At 45.6% G+C, this 19,855-nt stretch overlaps 3 protein-coding genes across 15 annotated transcripts in view; 2 read left to right on the forward strand and 1 right to left on the reverse strand.

Annotated features, from left to right (window-relative positions):
* The first annotated feature begins 221 nt into the window (after positions 1-221).
* On the forward strand, positions 222-8,031 carry SLC10A4 (solute carrier family 10 member 4). The gene is made up of 3 exons (XM_025887074.2): positions 222-878; positions 1,633-1,843; positions 6,154-8,031. Exons 1-3 carry the CDS (start codon positions 283-285, stop codon positions 6,664-6,666), a joined length of 1,320 nt encoding a protein of 439 aa, XP_025742859.1. The 5' UTR covers positions 222-282; the 3' UTR covers positions 6,667-8,031.
* A 22-nt stretch (positions 8,032-8,053) lies between these two features.
* On the forward strand, positions 8,054-12,085 carry ZAR1 (zygote arrest 1). The gene is made up of 4 exons (XM_025887677.2): positions 8,054-9,025; positions 10,368-10,460; positions 10,543-10,617; positions 11,929-12,085. The coding sequence occupies exons 1-4, from the start codon at positions 8,087-8,089 to the stop codon at positions 12,070-12,072; spliced, it is 1,251 nt and encodes a 416-aa protein (XP_025743462.1). The 5' UTR covers positions 8,054-8,086; the 3' UTR covers positions 12,073-12,085.
* A 2,978-nt stretch (positions 12,086-15,063) lies between these two features.
* Positions 15,064-19,855, reverse strand: part of FRYL (FRY like transcription coactivator) — a 252,038-nt gene continuing 247,246 nt past the window's right edge. For 11 of the 13 annotated variants that reach the window (XM_073891643.1, XM_073891641.1, XM_073891642.1 and 8 more), the window contains 4 exons: positions 19,520-19,537; positions 18,667-18,777; positions 17,484-17,674; positions 15,064-17,169 (listed from right to left, as the gene is read on the reverse strand). In XM_073891643.1, the coding sequence (XP_073747744.1) occupies positions 16,911-17,169; positions 17,484-17,674; positions 18,667-18,777; positions 19,520-19,537 (579 nt within the window). In that variant the 3' untranslated portion in view covers positions 15,064-16,910. The remainder of the gene's footprint in view (positions 17,170-17,483; positions 17,675-18,666; positions 18,778-19,519; positions 19,538-19,855) is intronic. The other 2 variants (XM_025887791.2, XM_073891637.1) reach the window with 1 other exon arrangement.

Consider the following 19,855-nt stretch of genomic DNA (forward strand, 5'->3'; position numbering starts at 1 on the left):
GGACCCGCGGCGGGGCGGGGCCTGCCGGGCGCGGGGGCACAGCGATTGCCTTCACCCCGGGGGGCTGCGCTCTAAGTGCCGCCTGCCGAGGACCCCAGCCCCACCCCCCACGCCGCACCCGACGCCGCGGAGACGTCAGCGCCGCGCAGCCCGGGCTGCGGACCGAGCTTCGTCTGCTGCTGCGGACCGACGGGCGGGCGGACGGCGGTGGCGACCGCGGGACCGGGGGAGAGGCGCGCGGGGCCCGGGAACCGCAGACCCGCAGCCTCCCGCCCCAGCGCCATGGACGGCCCCGACAACGCGACGCTGCTCTTCGCCCCGTCCTCGCTGCAGCCGGACAACTACACGCTGTCGCCCAATGCCAGCAGCCTGCGCCCCGGCTCGGACCTGCCCGTCGCCCTGAACTCCAGCGCCGGGCCCGGCCCCGGGCTCAGTCTCGCGCCCAGTCCCGGCGTCGGTTTCAGCCCCGGCCCCACGCCCACCCCGGAGCCGACGGCGGGCGGCTCGGCGGGCGGCGCGGCCAGCCTGGGCCCGTCCCTGTTCCCCCACCCCTGGGCGCACCCCCAGACCCCGTTCTGGGACACACCGCTGAACCACGGGCTGAACGTGTTCGTGGGCGCCGCCCTGTGCATCACCATGCTGGGCCTGGGCTGCACGGTGGACGTGAACCACTTCGGGGAGCACGTCCGCCGGCCCGTGGGCGCGCTGCTGGCCGCGCTCTGCCAGTTCGGCTTGCTGCCGCTGCTGGCCTTCCTGCTGGCCCTGGCCTTCTCGCTGAACGAGGTGGCCGCCGTGGCCGTGCTCCTGTGTGGCTGCTGTCCCGGCGGGAATCTCTCCAACCTCATGTCCCTGCTGGTGGACGGCGACATGAACCTCAGGTACGGAGCTGTCTGGTCCTTGGGCATCTCTCGTACCCCAAGCAGCCGCGCTGAGCGGCGGGTTCGAGACGCAGCAGAGAGGAAGGAGAGGCGGTTGGAGAGAGCGCAGGAAGAGGTGACGCCCGGGCTTTAGAAGTCAAGGCAGATGTGAGGAAGTAGTGTTGTAGGGGGAAAGACCTAGACGGGGACAGAGCTGCTCTGACGGCCCTCCAACCATCTTCCCTGAGGGCTGGGCTGTCAGCAGAGGTCTCCGGCCTCCGGCAGACAAAGAGAACTGGGAAGCCTGAAGCTAGGTCTCGCCGGAAATGCAAAAGCAAAATAGGGCTCTTGGCCCCAGTAAAGAAAGTGATCTCATATAGAGGACAATATAATTGAGTTCAGTTCAACAAGTCGCGTTCAGCAGCTTTGCTATGTCTAACAGGGTGCTTTGGAGGACTAAATAAAAAAGGAAAGATGTTCTTTGCCCTCAGAATCATCCAGACAGACTGTAGCCAGCTCAATAGGCTTTATAAAACCGGGGCAACAGTTCTCAGATTCCCCCCACCCCCAATCTGGGGTTCCTGTTTCAGTTGGGCTTAGAGCTGCCTATCTCTTGGCAGTTCCCTGGATGAAGTGGGTTCTCCCCACACTTCACGCTCCAGACTTGCGGTCTCTTTCTCCTCTACCCATTGTTCAAGAGAGAGGTTACCCAGTGTGCAAAGGAGATTCTTGGCACAGAGCCCATTCTGAATTCTGTTCATTCCCTTTTCTGCAGCATCATCATGACCATCTCCTCTACACTTCTGGCCCTAATCTTGATGCCCCTGTGCCTGTGGATCTATAGCCGGGCTTGGATCAACACCCCCCTGGTGCAATTACTACCGCTGGGGGCGGTGACCCTGACTCTCTGCAGCACTCTCATCCCTATTGGCTTGGGGGTCTTCATTCGGTACAAATACAACCGGGTGGCGGACTACATTGTGAAGGTAAGGTCACTCTTCCTTTTTATGTACTTTGTGTATTTGGAGAGTCCTTGGTCTCTGACCCCTGGCTGAAATGCTAAGAAGTTCGGGAAAGAGGGATAAGGAAGAAAACTTGGCAGCCCTTGCATGGATAAACTTTAAAACAAAAAAGTTTGTGCCACAAAGATAACTTCTGTCTTTTGGCATTCCAAAAACTCATAGCTTTAATTAAAACAAAGCTTAATTAAAAACAGCATAAGAGAACTACTAGTATTCACAGGAGGAAATATATCACAGGGGAAAGAGATATCAGTGCCATTAATTGGCAGCATATTTTCCACTAACAAATCATGCATTATTAAGAATCAAAGCAGATGAAATAAAATTATATGAATTGCATTTGTCCAGTATTTTAGAAATGTATTACTATCTTTTTAAAAAGTGGAACTTGGGGCACCTGGGTGGCTCAGATGGTTAAGCGTCTGCCTTCGGCTCGGGTCATGATCCCAGGGTCCTGGGATGGAGTCCCGCATCGGGCTCCCTGCTAGGCGGGGAGCTTGCTTCTCCCTCTGCCTCTGCCTCTCTCTCTCTCTCTCTGACTCTCATGAATAAATAAATAAAACATTTTAAAAAAAAAGTGGAACTCTAATTCTGAGGAACTTTGTAGACGTTTCCTTTAAGATGTTTTATTAATTTTCTAAAAATAAGTTGACACTAATATGACCAAAAGTAATTTAAAAAGCACATTGAGGCAATAGAATACACAAAATATTGACTTTAAAGCACAAAATAAGATTGGGCCCTGGATAAATAATGCAGAGTATATAACCATTAGTAAATCTGTGTGTTTTTCCTTCCCCTTGCAGTACTGCATCTAAAGCTAGTGAAAGGATGAGAATTCCTGTTACTTTGTGTACTATTTCCAGTATTGCTTTATTAAAAAAACAAACAAACTGGTGCTTTTTGAGAAGTAGAGATTTTGTAAAGGTGACTGGGGAAAATATTAAATATTTGTCAACTAAGCTTTCTTTGAAAACTCAAAAATAGTAAATAAGAGTAAACCATGAGTAGGACTCCCATTTTAGTTACTCAGAATACATAAGTAATTACTGTTAATGCACAGGCAAATTCATTTGGACAAGTGAAAAGAGTTTCTCCAATGTTTCAATTATGTAGATTTAAGAAGACATAATCTTTTGTGTTTTACTTAAATTAATTAAATAAGTTAATTTTAAATAAATAATAGAATCTAAAATCTGATTATTCAGAGAAGCTAACTGTTATTAATATGAAAAAATAAAGGGTTCTTTTATACACATATATCCAGTCTTGAGTAAAAAAATTGTGCTCTATAATAAACATATATTGGGGCGCCTGGGTGGCTCAGTCGTTAAGCATCTGCCTTCGGCTCAGGTCATGATCCCAGGGTCCTGGGATCGAGCCCCGTGTGGGGCTCCCTGCTCAATGGGAGGCCTGCTTCTCCCTCTCCCTCTCCCCCTGCTTGTGTTCCCTCTCTCGCTGTGTCTCTCTCTGTCAGATCAATAAATCTGTAAAATATATATATATAATAAACATATATTCTGAATGTAATAAATTTATATATACATGTAAATATACATATATTTTCCATATTACGTATATAATATACCTACAAATAATCTTGAAATGCATTAAGAACACATTAAGCTTAATCATGAAGCTAATACTATTAAGCTAATACTATAAAACCTAGGAATTCTAGGGGCGCCTGGGTGGCTCAGTCTTTAAGCATCTGCCTTCGGCTCAGGTCATGGTCCTAGGGTCCTGGAATCGAGCCCAGTCCTAGGATCGAGCCCCGCATCGGGCTCCCTGCTCAGCGGGGAATCTGCTTGTCCCTCTCCCTCTCCCCCTGCCTGTGTTCCTTCCCTCGCTGTGTCTCTCTCTGTCAAATACATAAAATCTTAAAAAAACAAACAAACCTAGGAATTCTAAGAGAAAGTCAATCAAATAAATCAAATAAGCTATTCCCATGCTAAAAACAGATAAATATATTTAAGTAATAGACAATTCGATAAGATTGGCTCACTTTGTTTTTTTTTAATTTTTTTTCAAAGATTTTATTTATTTATTTGAGAAAGAGAATGAGAGAGAGAGAGCAGGAGAGGGGGAAAGGTCAGAGGGAGAAGCAGACTCCTTGCCGAGCAGGGAGCCCGATGCGGAACTCAATCCCGGGACCCGGGGATCATGACCTGAGCCGAAGGCAGTCGCTTAACCGACTGAGCCACCCAGGCGCCCAGATTGGCTCACTTTGAATTTAAGGTGAACCTATTCCTCCTCCTAACTCATAAAGTATGCTGTATAACACTTTTACACTTTTGCAAACACTTTAAAATGATTCTTTCATGTCAGTGCTTACCCAAATGATTTAAAATAGTTCAAAAGAAACTTTGGAGCCAATATTTTTACAGTGAAGAATCAGATTTCCCATCAAAGCTTTTGATGTGGACACACATCTTGATATAAGAAAACCTCAGGGGCATCTGGCTGGCTCAGTCAGTAGAGCGTGCAACTCTTAATTTCTGGGTCATGAGTTCGAGCCCCACGTTGGGTGTAGAGTACTTAAAAAAAGTTTTGATTTATCATAGTTTGGTTTCTGCCCGTTGTACCTTTGTAGCATGAGTGTTTTATATAATAATTTCAGCACCCTCTAGCATAGACTTTTTGTCCAGCCCAGATAAATTTTAAATAATTTTTAAAAGAGTATGAAGTATGTGCCAATCCCACAGACTCCAAAGGGGTTTCCCCCAGATATCCAGCAAACCGGAAGCAACACTTAAACTGTTCTTCTGGATCTCTGGTTTCCTTCACAGACACCTCCCACCCACCACCCCCATTAAACAAAAACAAAAACAAAAACAAAAACTAACTAACTACGAATCTGAAGGAGAACCAGGAGAGGAAGTTTTAGGTTTCCACCTTACTATTTTCACAGCTTGTCTTATGTGAATGAGTGAGAGGTACCAGTCAGACATCAAGACGATGCAACGTCTTGTACAGAGTCAGTTGTACTATATTTAAAATCCATCTGTTATATGTAAGGATTTTTAACATCATTGGAGATTTACAGGTGGGAGTTTTCTCATGAACAGATAGAAAAAGGGGATGTTCAGAATTACAAAGAATTCCTCACGTCTTCTGTTTACATTTTTCACTTACATAATCTGGGTTGGTAATTGTTTCAATATTGCTATCAGTTCTCTGAAATACAAAGTATTTTGAAGTTTGAAAATAGCACATATAAGTCTCATAAATTTTAATAGCTTTTTATATCACGTGTAATATACTTCTCAGAACTAATTTCTTATGGAAAACATGGGGTCCCGTTCAGGGAAGGTAATGTTCATTTGCCCACTCTGTTCATCAGACCAGACCTGGTGTGTTGAGCTCAATTCTAACTGCTGTTTTTAAGAGGTACACGCACAAATTAAACACATGTTCAGAACTATCAGGACTCCCACCACAGAGTTACATGAAAGTCTGGAGACATCTGCCTGAAGAAGAGTAGCCTTCCCCTCCTGGTTTTTGTTTGTTTGTTTGTTTTGTTTTGTTTTAGAAGCAAAGAAGAGGGGGTGGGCAGAGAGAGAGGGAGAACCCCAAAGCAGGCGCCATGCTCATTAAGGAGCCCATTGCCCGGGCTTGATCCATGAGATCATGACCTGAGCTGAAATCAAGAGTCGATGTTCAACCGACTGAGCCACCAGGTGCCCCTCCCCTCCTGGTTTTTACTTTTTATCTATTTTTTTAAAGATTTTATTTATTTATTTGAGAGAGAGCAAGAGAGGGAATGACGAGCAGGGGGAGGGGCAGAGGGAGAAGCAGGCCTCCCCCCTGACCTAGGAGCCCAATGCAGGACTTGATCCCAGGACCCTGGGATCATGACCTGAGCCAAAGGCAGATACCTAACCGACTGAGCCACCCACGTGCCCTTCTGCTCCTGTTTTTTAAACAGGAGTCAAATTAATTAATCAGACAAACAAACAAGAGTCTGGTCTATGCTGCTCCTGAGCATCTATCCAAGATAATGGCTAGTTGTTAGGGAAGGCAGATTGTCACTCATCGTAAGGACAGGCCTCCAAACATTTAGAACTGTCCAACAAGGACCCAGACTCATCCTGAAGGTGGATCTATCCATCCTCAGAAGTACTTTGTCAAAGACTGCTTGTGGCAAAGATCTCCGTTGTGTGGGAGTTGAGCCTAGATGTGTCTCTTCTTCCAAGAGCCTAGGATTCGCTTGCCTGAATTCCATATCAACGATCCTATTTTTGATGGTTTGTGTGTTCATTTTCTATTACTAGGTTTCCCTGTGGTCTCTGCTAGTGACGCTGGTGGTCCTTTTCATAATGACTGGCACTATGTTAGGACCTGAACTGCTGTCGAGTATTCCTGCAAGTGTTTATATGATAGCAATTTTTATGCCTCTGGCAGGCTATGCCTCAGGCTACGGCTTGGCTACTCTCTTCCATCTTCCACCCAACTGCAAGAGGACTGTATGCCTGGAAACGGGCAGTCAGAATGTGCAGCTCTGTACTGCCATTCTGAAACTGGCCTTCCCACCACAATTCATAGGAAGTATGTACATGTTTCCCTTGCTTTATGCCCTTTTCCAGTCTGCAGAAGCAGCGATTTTGGTCTTAATATATAAAGTGTATGGAAGCGAAATATTGCACAAGCGAGATCCTCTAGATGAAGATGAAGACACAGATATTTCTTATAAGAAACTAAAAGAAGAGGAAATGGCAGACACTTCCTATGGCACAGTGAAAGCTGATAATTTAATTATGATGGAAACCACTCAGACTTCTCTCTGAACGTGAAGATACAGAGGCGCTTCTATCTTGCTGAAATATTATTACTTCATCGTTATGGTCTGTGGTAGTGAATATGGTTTACATAAAGGAGAACAAATGGTTCACATCATCATACGTGTCACAATTATGATCTTCCCATTGTAAGGTTGCATTGGTGTATTAACCAAGCGTTTTCCCAAATTACAAATCAATGTCATAATATAGCTTGCACCTGGGACTGCTAGGGTAAAGCCTGAACATGTTAGCTGTGCTCTTTGGTTTTTACCATTACCAATTTCTATGTTTCAAATATGTAAACTCTTAGAAAACAGGGTCTTGGAAATGTAGAATTTTGGTGCACTATCTTATATGAGTAAAAACAAGCTTTTTTTTGTAAAGCATAATTTGAAAGCAATTTGTAAAGCATAATTGAGTTCAATGTAATTGTAAAAAAACCAAGTGCTTGCTCAACTTAGGAACACCAGACAGTGTTGAATTTTGAGCTGTATTAAAAAAAAAAATCCCAAAACAGGTCAACTAAGCAATGAAATACAGTATTTTATTGTCAAACCTGTATCAAATCAACACAAAAGTACATTAATGTATATCTGATACCGATTAATAATGGACAGCTAACATTTTTCCAGGGAACAAGGCATTTTCTTCTCAGTTGGGGACTGATTTGGTTTCTGCATTTATGTCGACACATCGCAAATCAATTACCTTTTGGAGGGATAATTTGGTTAGGAAAATTTTAGTACTCTCCACCCCAATAGACATCAATACCTCGTGGCACTCGCTTGAGGTGGGGGGTGGAGGGGAGGGGAGGACGTGCTGCGGGGGAGAAGACAATTAGCCTAGATACGGATGCCTTAGAGTGCTTTCCCTATGGGGTTCCCGAAAGGGGGCAAGGGGTGGACTTTTCAGAGCAGTTCCGAGACAATGAAACTACGATCTGAGATCATAGGTAACAGACCCAAAGCAGTTCCCCCCAACCTGTGCATTTTTGCTCACTAGCCAGACACAGGCGCCCAGCTTCGCCTCAGCTTCCCGGGCAGCGCAGACACACCTGGAAGCCTCGAGGCCCGGGACCACCTGGCTCGGCTAATCCCGGTGATTGCGCTCTTTTGTCGGTATCCTCTTCACCTCCGGCGAGCTCGCTCACAAATCAGTTCTTGCATCACAAAGAAAGCAGTCTTTCCCCATCACCGAAGGGTATTTGTGGCGACCTCCGGGTGTGGAAAATTTCTCCCCAGAGGTCAGGGACAGGCCGCCTAGGCGGGGACTCCGGGACCCGAGCCGGGGACGGGCCAGGGTGCGGGGGGCCGCGCAGCGCGGGGAGCGGCGGCGGAGGCGGGGGGGGGGGGGTCGGCGGCCGGCTGCCTCCGCAGGGCTGCCTATTTAGGGCAGGGCGGCTTCGGGAGCGGCCCGGGCTGCGCTTATGGCTGCCCTGGCGGATGAGGTGCTGGACGGTTACATGTACCCGGCGTGCGTCCCCTACTCGTACCCGTACCCCTACCCGCCGGCCGCCAAGAGCAAGGGCGCGGCGGGCGGGGGCGGCTGGCGGCACCGGGGTGGGGGCTACGCCCCCGCGTCGTCCTCCTCGTCGTCCTCCTCTGCCGGGGCGGCCGCGTCCTCTTTCCCGGGCTGCGGGCAGCTGACGGCCGCCGAGTACTTTGACAGCTACCAGCGGGCGCAGCTCATGGCCCTCCTGTCGCAGGTGAGCCCGGGCCTGGGCCCGCGGCCCCGCAGGGCCAGCAGCCGGGACGTGGCGGTGCAGGTGAACCCGCGCCGCGACGCCTCGGTTCAGTGCTCGCTGGGGCGGCGCACGCTGCTGCGCAGGGCCTGCGACTCCGGTCCCCTGGCCGGCCCTGGCCTCGAGGGTGCGGGCGGCGGCGGGGGCTCGGCGTCCCCGCAGCCGGCGCGCCGGGGCGCGGAGCAGGGCAGCCCCCCGAGCGGCGCCCCGCGGCCCGTGCGCTTCCCGCGCACCGTCGCCGTGTACTCGCCCGTGGCCTCCCGCCGCCTCACCACCTTCCTGGAAGGGGCCGACGGCGCGGAGGGAGAGCGGAAGCCGGCGCCCCCGAGGCTCCGGGGCCCCGAGGAGGGAGAGGGGTCGGCGAGGAAGGCGCCCCAACGGCCGCGGCCCGCAGAGGAGGAAGGGGACGAAGACGAGGCCCAGGCCGCGGTGCGGACGAGCTGGGAGCCGCCGGTCGCCGGGCCCGGGTTGCCGCCGCGGGAGACCGGGACAGGTGAGGCGGCCCGGCGGCGCGCGCCCAGGAGCCCGGAGCAGCCCCCGCCGGCGGGGCGGGCCCAGGACGCCGCCGGCGAGAGGTCGTCGCCCCGGAGCCCCGAGCAGGCCAAGGAGCGGCCGCGCTTCCAGGTGAGGCCCAGGCGGCCACGGGCACTGACGGGCGTGGGGGAGCCGCGGGCGCGTGGTCTCCTCCCGGCCCTCGCCCCTCGCCCCGTGGCTGCGCGCCACCGGTGGAGGCGCCGGCTTCCTTAGAGGCGGGCCACGGCTGGGCGCCTTTTCGCAGCCGCTGACAGCGGCAGGGGATCGGCCTCTCCCCACCGCAGAATTCAACGAGTGCATTCTGATTGTTGGCGGCGATTGTAAAACGGGCCCCACAGGTTGGCGACGGAGACGCCCTGGTAACCCTCCTATTCCGAGCGCATTTACTGTTTAAAAAACAACTCTGACCGTGGACGCGGAGTCGGGTGTTGAGTCCTCGTTTGGACGATCTAGGAGGGGTACTCAGCAGAACATCCTAAGGGGAACTTGGTGGCAGGAGAGTCGTTTCCTGAGGATCGCACTCACCTATCCGAGTTCAGTGTGGCAAAAAGCCCTAAGCGTCAGTTACTGGGGTCCTGGTCAGCTCTCTCCTGATTCTTGCCCGAACTTCCCAAGCTCCTCCTGGAAGCTAGAGCTCTTGACGTGCCTCCCTTGGGATCTTTTCTTGCTCCTAGAAAGTACCCTTTATTCGGAACCTCAGCGTTGCTAAAGCACCCGGGCCACTGTGTGTTGCTGCCTGAGCGGGGCGGGCGTGGTGGCCAGCTCACACCGGCTGACTCTAAAGGGCCGGGGTGCGCGGAGGGCAGTGGTGGCGCGGGGAAGTGGGTAAGGCCGAGGTAGGTAGTAAGAGCACTGGAGGCCTCCTTTCCCCCCCCCCCCCCCAGTCAGCCCAGGGCTGTTGGGAGCAGGGGAGGAGAGGCGGAGGGAGTCAAGTTGGACAGAAGCTGTGTGTCATTTAAACCGTATGTAATTGCCTCCTAACTTTCCTGGACCGATGTTTGCTCACCTATGAAATTGCTCTAGAGTTGGCAGGAACTTTGGAGAGCACTTAAGGGCCTAACTCCAAACACCTGTTTCTCCCTGGGAGGGAGAGAGGAGAAGCTCAAGAATAAGACAGTACTACTTTAGTTCATGTGAAATATGAATTCTGGTTCATGCGCAATTTAGATTCCTAGCACTGTTGGAAATTGAAGAACCAAGTGGATCTGGAACGTGAACTTTTTTAGGCTCCTGCTTGCTGCGTGCTTGATTAAACCATTAGGTCACCTGATTACTACATTATAGAGACTAATGGGCAAACCTTGAGCCCACTTTCCTCCATGATCTGGAATGAGGTTGCCAATTTTAAGTAGCAAATCGGTCCTTCCCAGCTTGTGAAATGAAGGCTAATTCAAATATCCTGTGAGTTAAACCCTGGTGTCTTTCTCTTCAGTTCTTAGAGCAGAAGTATGGCTACTATCACTGCAAGGACTGCAACATCCGATGGGAAAGTGCCTACGTGTGGTGTGTGCAGGGCACCAACAAGGTAAGAAATGCCGCGGACTTGGCGTCTTTTTGACATTAGTGTCGAGAGGCTTTTGCTTCACATTTCCCCTCTCTCCTCACAGGTTTACTTCAAGCAGTTTTGCAGAACTTGTCAGAAGTCTTATAACCCTTACCGAGTGGAGGATATCACCTGTCAAGTAAATCAAATACATTTTGTGTCTGAACCGGGTAGCTGGGTTCTGGGGGGTTTTGGGGGAGCTTCTTGAATGTATCCTGAGAGAGACTAGGTTCCCAGTGACCCTAGGTTTTGACTGCTTTTCAGTGGGGATTGTGGAAATAATACTCAACTGGGAAACTGGGCCTTGGGGGTCTTATTTCCTTCTGTCCTTTCAAGTCTTGGTTATGCTAACCTCTTTAGACGCTGTCCCTTCTCCCGCAACATGGAAGAGTGTTTGCCTTACCTGGTACTCAGTCTAATGTGGGAAAGCAAGTCAAAACCTAGAATACCTTTCTACTGTCATGAGGCCGCCTGTTCTGCCCAAATGCTTTGTTTGAAGCCCATGCCCCAGTGAGGATACTTAGTATAAAATGGAGTTTGAAAGTTTCAGTCTTGCCTGAATGCTCGCGAAGGGAGGATGATTTGTTTTAGAGTAAATTTAAGCTGCCCAGCTTTATGGGGCTAATGAGTGACATTGCTGGTTTACTTTTAACTAAGCACTGCACTGTGGGAAGCGGGTTAGATAATCTCAGGAAAGAGGTGGCTAAACTTTTTTTTAGAGAGCTAAATGGTCTGTAGGTCTTAAAGATTTTGAGAGCGAGTGAGCGAGAGCAAGCACAGGCCAGCTGGAGAGGCAGAGGGAGCCCGACGCGGGGCTTGCTCCCAGACTCGGATCATGACCGTTAGCACACGGTAGCGGAGCCTGATGTGTCAGTTGACACAGCCTAATCCATGTACGTCCCTCAAGTTGGACTATGGAAAACGGTTTAGACTCCTTTAGATGAGGGCAGAGTAGGGTTAGGCCCTGAAGTAGGATGCTTCAAACACCCTGCCCCTGGCACAGGGGTTGCTGCTTTGCTTTTGGTGTCAGCTTCAGGTCATTTGCAGCAGGTGTGTTTGGGGAGGCAAGGTCAGCCCTCGCTGCTAGGCTGGATCCACAGCGTGCGCCTAGCAGCCTCACCCCTTGGCTTTCCTTGTCCGACTCCTCTCCCCGGCTGGTTTCTTCTCCACCCTCCAAGTGCAGAAAGAGATTTCCTTCTACCTGTGTTTCAAGAGAAACTTCCCAAGTCTGCACTGAATCTTCTGCAACATGAGAGCATGACTGGTTGGTTGAGCACCCTCCGTTCCGATCCCGTCCTTGCTGGAAGGGGTGCAGACGGGACAAGATCAGCACAGGGCCTTGCGTGGCGTGCATTCGCCAAGTATTTGAATGGACTCGAAAAATAACTGAAGTTTGAGGAAGTCCTCACAGGCTTATCTTCTGTATGTGCTTCTCACTTTGGTTTTTCAGAGTTGTAAACAGACTAGATGCTCCTGCACTGTAAAACTCCGCCACGTTGACCCTAAAAGGCCCCATCGTCAAGATTTGTGTGGGAGATGCAAAGGCAAACGCCTGTCCTGTGACAGCACTTTCAGCTTCAAATATATCATTTAAATGAATGTAAAAAACAATGGTCCTACTTGAACGTGAGCTAATGGAGCAGACAAGTTAGCTTTTTTCCTGCTCTATTCTGCCTCCCCCTTCTCAAAAATACTTCATGAAAGGCTGTATTTTTGACAGCCTTCAAATAAAAGTGTTGCAAAAACAATCGATAAATTGCATAAGATGTTTGTTTTGTTTTGAAGCTTAGGAGAGCTGCTCTTCTAACAGTCTGCATCTGTCCCTTTGTTAGAGGGCCTCACAAGTATGAGGTTTACTGCTCCCGTGTGGCTGTGGGGCTGAAGCTTCTAAGCAAGATAGTGATTGAATGAAAAGCCACCTAGCCATTAAAATAACATTCTTCTGGGTGACGTGGAGGCGGAGCCCAGCCTTGACAGACTAAGAGAGTTAGGGTTCTGCCTCTGGGTTGCTCCCGAGCGGCTGGCTGGCTAGCTAGCTGCGGCTGGGGGCTATGCACTACATAGTTTCAGAGGGTGCAGGTGGGGACTGGAACAGGGTGGCTAAGGGCAGTTTCTTTAGGCTGTTACCACTTGAAGTCCAGTGGATCGAGTTAACTTAAATAGGCCTCCTAAACGTACTCGGGGATTTCAAGTTAGTTAACAGACGGTGTTCGGCTGGGTTTTTGTCTTGCAGTCTGTGACTGCAAACTAGCACAGGAATTCTATCTGTGCCTGCTAGCTTCTGATGTGATTCCCGAGAAGATACTAAGGACCTGCTCCCGGCACTCTCCTGGTGGGGGATGGCATGTTGGCTAGGGCCTCGGGGTTTTAGTATCAGAGTTGAGGGTTATTGGTTTAATGGTTACAGAAACCACGTAACTGGAACCAGGTGCTAATTATGCCTCCGTCCAATTTTCTAATCCTCTCATTTGAGTTAACCCTTACGACCTTAGAAGGTAGTATAGAAAGATGTTTGTTAACCTCTTGGGTGCATGGGTGCAGACAAATGTAAAAAACCTAGAATGAATTTGAGGTCTCTAGAACCCTTAGAGCAATGGGAAGTCCCCTCTGCATCCACATGAACCAGGGAAGGTGCTTGTAAAAACAGACTGAGGCCCCTGTCCCTTCAGAATCACGGTCTGGGGGTGAAGCATTTTAGCAAGCACCCTGGGTGTTGCTTATGGAATGGAGGTGTGGAAACTGCCTGAGTCAGCCTTGTACTTCAGAAGAACACAGATGTGGCCTCTGCCCTTCTGGAGCTTCCAGTGTAGCGGGTAGATGGCCATTATTTTCTGCATTAAAAAAAGGTAACATGGAGTTTGTCACATAATATGAAAGAGCTACTTAGGTGCCTATAATCAGTGGGGGATCAGATTTAGGGAGGCCAGGGAAGGCTTGCCTGAAAAATGACACTTGGACTGACCTGAAGTTTGGGTGAATTGAATTAGGTGAAGGAGAAACTTTTCAGACCAAGGTAGCCTGTGCAAAGGCCCAGTGGTAGAGCAAACCAGAAGGAAACCAAAGTAGTCGGATACTTTGGAGTGGATGGGCATGATGGCAAGTGACACTGGTAGGCCTAGACTGGGAGGACTTTTTAGACCTTGCTCAGGACTGACTGGTCTTTGTCATCTGAATTCACTGAAAGGTTTTAAAGCTGTGGTAGGACACAGACTTATCTTCAAAAAGAAATAATCACAGTGGATGTCTATAAACAAGGAGACTTGCAAAGACCAGGTAAAATGGTGGTAGGACCAAAGAGATGACAACTCTAGGTGTGGGGGAAGGTGATGTTCTAACACGTGTTCCTACGGATTTGGTTGAAGGTAGGGACAGGGAAGGACACATTTGACTCATGGCATGCAAGTGCACTCAGTAAACACTTGAGGGAACAATAGAAATATACCTGTTTGGGAGTCCTAAGTCTACTAATACGGTAATTAAATCCTTCTTTAAACTTAGGAAAAGTAATGGCAAGCTCTTAATATAGAGCAGCTAACCTAATTTACAGTTGAGGAAAGCAAGGATCAAAGTAGGTTTTACTTAGTGTGCACTGGACAAAGTGGCACAAAAACATCTTTGTTATAAAAGTTGTGCTAACATTTTAGCAGTTAGCACTGTCAAACTGTGTACAAAGGAAATGTATGTGTTTACGTGTGTGTGTGTGTGTGTGTGTGTGTGTGTGTGTATTTAACGAGAGACATTGACTAGAAGGAAATACCCCAGAATACTGTTATCTCTGGTTTCCAGTGATTCTAGTTTTCTTTACATTTCCTACATTTGCTAAGATGACAGGGGATTACTTGGGGAAAAAATTTTAAAATGCCATCAAGTACAATTACATTGATTCTAATATTTTCTTTCTTTTCATTTAGATTATGCTGGTGTGGTGTGTGAGCAGTTCTCTTGGACCTAAATGAGGAAAACTTACTCTGGCTTTGGTGAGTTTGTTCCAAGAGAATGTTTATTTCCTAAATTTATGGTAGACTGTGGGTTGTACCACACCCTCTATGTCACTGAAAGTAGAAAATAGTTTCTAAATTGTTTAAAAAAAAAAAAGCTTTTGGCTTCCTATTTTAGAAGGAGAATGAAAAAACTTCCACATCTCTTCTCTTGGTGTTATTTTACAAGCTAGTATTACTATTTAAAAAGATCAGCTTAGTGGGCAAGAGAAAAAGGTATGAGCACAAATGGCTCTGTTTGGAACTACACAGGGTATTTAATAAATTAAGCATCTGGTATATTTTGTTAAAGGCAAACTCTGGATTCAGAGGAGCAAACCAGTGTAGGTTTTAGGAAAACCCACTTTATATTTCCATTTTTGCTTTCTGTAGGTGTATTTATCTTATTTATTAACTTAGCTACATAAACATGAAAAGGAAATTTCAACTATTCAAAGGTTTGGTTTGGGTAATTAATTAGTCAACCTAATCTGTTCTCAACTTTGTTCTCCCCCTTTTCGGGAAGGTATGTTTAAGAATGAGGATAACATTTGAAAAGTTTCTGCATGATGCACACTATCATTCATCCTTAAAATACAACACAAATCAACAGCTATAATGCTTTTTATTTTAACAAAAAGGATAGAAGGAGGGTGAGAAAACGGGATGGTAAGATAGGATGTAAAGTGTGGGGTGTCTCTGGACACCATCCCTCTCTTCCTGCCCCACACCTAAAAGTTATTAAATAATTTAAAGGACACCATTTACAGTACCAGAACACCATTAAAATAATTTGTGTGTGTTTTATCAGGGTCAAAAAATACAGTGATTATGAATGTGCCGTGACCAGTTATGGATTTTACAGGTAACACAACTCTAGTCAGCAGTCCAATGGCGTGCACAGTGCCTTCAATTAATGCACTTGAGCATAATTACATTTCTGGCAGGGTCCACACCCCCAAGAAAAGGCAAAGCTAAGCATTTCATTTCTACATTCTAAACTCTGGAGTCACAGAGCCCAGTTTAAAAGGAAAGTCACAGTGGATAAGAGATGCCTATAAAAAATACAAGGTGTTCCTTTCAAATCAGAGGAATTGTGGGACTACATTCATTTCTTTTACAAAATGCTATTTAAAAAAGGACAGAGAATCCAGTTCATGTTATGCTACAGACTTTGACAGGAGTTAAGTATATTGCATGTTTTGGTAGTCAGTCTTCAGGCTTCCTTTCATTTTCCCCCATAGCCCCAGGTTCCTTCTGGGTGAAACACATGAGTCCCGAATAAACATAGAAAAATGTGTTTGCATCTCTCCTTGAATTTTCTGCAGACTTAGGAGCCCGCAAGTCATGTATTCTACCATCAGTGACCACAATCTTTTCTTTAGCTTTGTACACCTGTTCTTGTCTAACAGTGCATTGCAAAAATGTACAATACTGGTTTTAATCTATACAGTTTCTATAATAATTATGGAGTAAAATAAGTTAACGTTTCTAAGGAGAAGAGCTGCCGGGCAGCATACATCTTTATTTTACATTTTTAAGTCTCTGCAGGCATCTACTTTGGTTAGTTATCAACAATCGTCCCGTAAGCACTGATCAGAGAACTGAGCAGCATTCCAATAACATTAACAGATATATTATTTCTTTTCAAAATACCGGGAAAGCCCAGCTTTAAAATAGTATTAAAATGTTCTAACATTTACACACTATGAAGAGTTAGAGCTAATAAAATAAAATTTCTTCAAAAATAATCTTGCAGTGCTCTTTCAGGCATGCTCTGACACGTTATCCCCAAACATCCATACCTTGAAAATAGGACTATCACATACTCACACATCCCAGCTCACGCACACGTAATCCCTTATACAGACTAAAAAACGAAACACCCACGCCCTTATCCCAGGTGTTGAAAAAAAAAAAAATCAATGGTTTTTGCAAAGAAGTCTTTGTGTGTGTCTATCCGACTGAAGGTTCTTCATGTAGATGATTAAGCATCAACTGTAGAGTATGCTTCTGGCTGCTGGAAATCCACGCAGCTTTGCAGGTCTTCAGCTAAAATGAACAAGCCTGGATTTTAGCCTCATGTCACCTGCTTTCCAATGTCTCCGTATTAGAGACCATTATTGCAAACAAACAGTCTGGGAATTCTCTTCTTTCTCCAGAAAGTAATGTATTTGTATGCATCACTTTTAGCCCTTTTCTTTTCACATAGGTTAAGTAATTAAAAAATTCCTTCTTCATAGAGTTAATTGTGGGAGGTATTGGCAGCTGTTAGAATTTTCTTCAGATCTTTGATTTTGACGTTCTTTATCTCGATAAAAGTTGGACAATAGTTACACTCACATTGTGGATGCTGCCAGGAAGTTATCTGTGAACTGCAAGGGTTCATAAAAGGTGCCTGGTAATATTCTTTGTCATCTTCAGGTTTGTTTCTTCCCTAAATGCCTGAAGTTTCTCAGAATCCAGTGCTCACCAAATTTCCAATTGGTTTGGCCTGTGCTAAAAGCTGGTATGATTGCACCATGCGTAGAGACTCTCTTATTTCTAGATTAAGTTCCATCAATTTGTAGTTGGCTTCTGACATGTCCAGGTCAGAGCCTATAACCGCGAAGCTTCCCGTCTGGCCCAGCGTCTGATGATGGAAATATATGTGTAACAGCGTCTGCACAGGGTCATCTTCACAACTGCCAAAGATATCATTGGGCCAGAGAGATCTGAAATACACAATATTTTTAAGTCCTGAGACTCAAGCAATTATTAAAGTTAGCTACATTTTAAATTAATATCTATAACAAAGTTTCCTTGTGAATCACTGAGGGTGAGTTTTAATATTTGAGCAACTGTATTACCCAAAGTAAAGGAGTGAACAAAGTCTAAAATTGGTGTCATTTCAGTGATAGCTGTAGAAAATACCAAGGTCATGCTTTCATAAAGACGGGATACTGAAACATCAAATTGAAAGCCCAAACCCAGTCACTGTAAAATCCCAGTCTAGGTGGAGAGGTAGGAGATTCCCTTCACGTTTTACCTGAAGGCTTTTACTTGTGTGACAGCTGATATAAATTCCTTATTTTTCAAAGTTTCAATTAAAGAATGAATGGCAGTTTCTATAGTGGTTTGTGCGGCTTTGGAAAGGTCAATTTCTTCATTTTCTGAAGCAGACTCTGCTTCTTTGAGGATATTTTCCAGTTGGGCTAGTTCCTCAGACATGTTGATGACCTAAAACAAATAAATTATACCTTAAAAGGATCTATTAGTATATTAAGTAACAAAAAGGGCATTTAATTGGCTGTAAAGATATGTCTGATAGGAGTAGCTTCTCTTAAAGATTTGCAAATGTTAAACTTAGTAGTTAAAGGCAGTTAATACTTCAAGTTCTCAATTCAGTAGACTACCAGTCATCTTTAAATACTCTTGAAAAGGTGATAAGGGCACCTGGCTGGCTCAGTTGGTGGAGCACGTGATGCTCGATCTCGGGGTCGTGAGTTTGAGCCCCACACTGGGCATAAAGGTTACTCAAGAAAAACAACAACAGGTTATTATGATAGATGTAATCAAACCAGTTGTAACCAATGTTTATATTGGTTTTAACATGTGCTATTACATCTTGGATAGTAAAAATCATTCACTGTTGGGGGGGTCATGAATTTTTGAAAGTCTTTATATTTTTAAAAGATTATTTACCCAGTGCATTTTATATAAACCAGTATGTATTTTTTAAATTGATTTAACCATTGAACAAAAGCGAAAGCATTTCCTGTTTCAGTACCAGCTTCGACAAAGGGGCAGAGAGAGTAACGTCACTACCTTTACACCTACCCATTACATGACTTCCAGCATTCACAGTGTTTTTGACGTGTTGATTCTTATGTGCATCACTAGAACTACAAAAATCTATGGACAAGCTGTTAGGGGAGTTTCATAATTTAACTGTGTCTTTATTCAGCTGATGTGCTTTCCTTGACTTTCGCTTACAGATGATCTGTCGTTGCTGCTGTGACCTTTAAGGTCTTGAACCTTTCAAGACTGCTGGCTGTCTGCTGTTTTATTTACTGACAGGTACCAAAATAGCACAGCGTGTCTAAAAAGACAATTCTGAAAAAAAGCATTCACCATTAAGTGACTTTTGACATAAGCTCTCCTACAAGGAATCTATGTATTGTATTTTAATATTCTAGAATCAGTGATTCCTACTACAACTGAACATTTACCTCTGCTTCATTTTTTATTGTATTTACTTGGCTGATCAGTTTGCAGTAGGCTTGGAACAGAAGCAGCAACTGAAAATGCAGTTTATATAACCTTCGGCAGAGCTCCAGTTCCTAGAAGTAAGTAAATAACACTGTGTTAAATTCAGGTGCCATTGTACATGCTGTTTGATTAGACAGTACATTTCCAATAAAAATTTATAAGTAATTACGTTAAAAATTATCTTGGCATTTATTTCTCTGCAGTAAGCAAGTTAATGTAGTGTGAAGCTGATGAAAGATGCTTTGAAGACTGGGATTAAAATACAAATTTAAAGATTGTTGGTTACATAATTTAGTGAGAAGCACATTTTCACAGTAGAATTTTTCAGTAGGCAATATATAGAATGCTTTAAAAAGGATTCACTTTAACTTAAAATTCATAATGAAAAAAATGTACAAATGCATATACTTTTGCCCCCTTGAGATGTATATCTCGCTACATTTATCAACAAATGTTTGATAAAGCAAAGTCAAACTGGATTACCTCTTACCTAAAAATGAATTCATTTTTCTAAAAAAAAAAAAACCCAAAACCTTGTGATCTCATTGAAATGAGACCATGAAATTAATATGTGCACTTATGATTTTTAAAATTAAGTTTAAAATGTTAGTTTATAGATGTACAAAAAAGGTGACTGCTAGTTGTACATATCAGAAAATCTCTTTAGAGGACCAACATTTCATGGATTAGGGCTATGCGGAACTGAAGCACACTCTTAAGTAGTCCATGACAAAACATTGCTAGGTCACAAATGGCAAGTGAAAATCAGTTTGTCTGACATGGTAAGTCTATAAATTAAGACAGGTCACTTACTGCTAGAATTTCCATTTGCTAAGCAAGAAGGTGATCGGGTCACAAAAAATACAAAGGAAGAAAAAGACCAAGAATTAGTGTAAGAAATCATTTTAACTAGGGTCACAGATGTCCCAGGCAAACTGAAGAACATTTACTTGCATCCAAGAGAAAAATCTGGTATTTCCAGAATAAAACTTTTTATACACTTACTGTAACAACCCAGGGTATTTTAACTCTTTGCCAAATAACTAAATTACATGTAGGCTATAATTTATTTCTTGTCTGAAAGCTACACAGGACAAAACTAATGTGATCTAGGAAAACTTGGCTAGTATAAGTGATCTAAGAAAAAAA

Source organism: Callorhinus ursinus, unplaced genomic scaffold (assembly GCF_003265705.2).
Source record: "Callorhinus ursinus isolate GAN/ISIS: 27379988/994484 unplaced genomic scaffold, GSC_fseal_2.0 scaffold4, whole genome shotgun sequence".
Classification (NCBI taxonomy): domain Eukaryota; kingdom Metazoa; phylum Chordata; class Mammalia; order Carnivora; family Otariidae; genus Callorhinus; species Callorhinus ursinus.

Excerpts from the sequence above, each read along its gene's own strand:
- SLC10A4 (XM_025887074.2), top strand. The coding sequence starts at position 283 with ATGGACGGCCCCGACAACGCGACGCTGCTCTTCGCCCCGTCCTCGCTG. Across the intron at positions 879-1,632 it reads GACGGCGACATGAACCTCAG|CATCATCATGACCATCTCCT; the intron begins GTACGGAGCTGT and ends CCTTTTCTGCAG. Across the intron at positions 1,844-6,153 it reads TGGCGGACTACATTGTGAAG|GTTTCCCTGTGGTCTCTGCT; the intron begins GTAAGGTCACTC and ends TTCTATTACTAG.
- ZAR1 (XM_025887677.2), top strand. The coding sequence starts at position 8,087 with ATGGCTGCCCTGGCGGATGAGGTGCTGGACGGTTACATGTACCCGGCG. Across the intron at positions 10,461-10,542 it reads GTGTGCAGGGCACCAACAAG|GTTTACTTCAAGCAGTTTTG; the intron begins GTAAGAAATGCC and ends CTCTCCTCACAG. Across the intron at positions 10,618-11,928 it reads TGGAGGATATCACCTGTCAA|AGTTGTAAACAGACTAGATG; the intron begins GTAAATCAAATA and ends TTGGTTTTTCAG.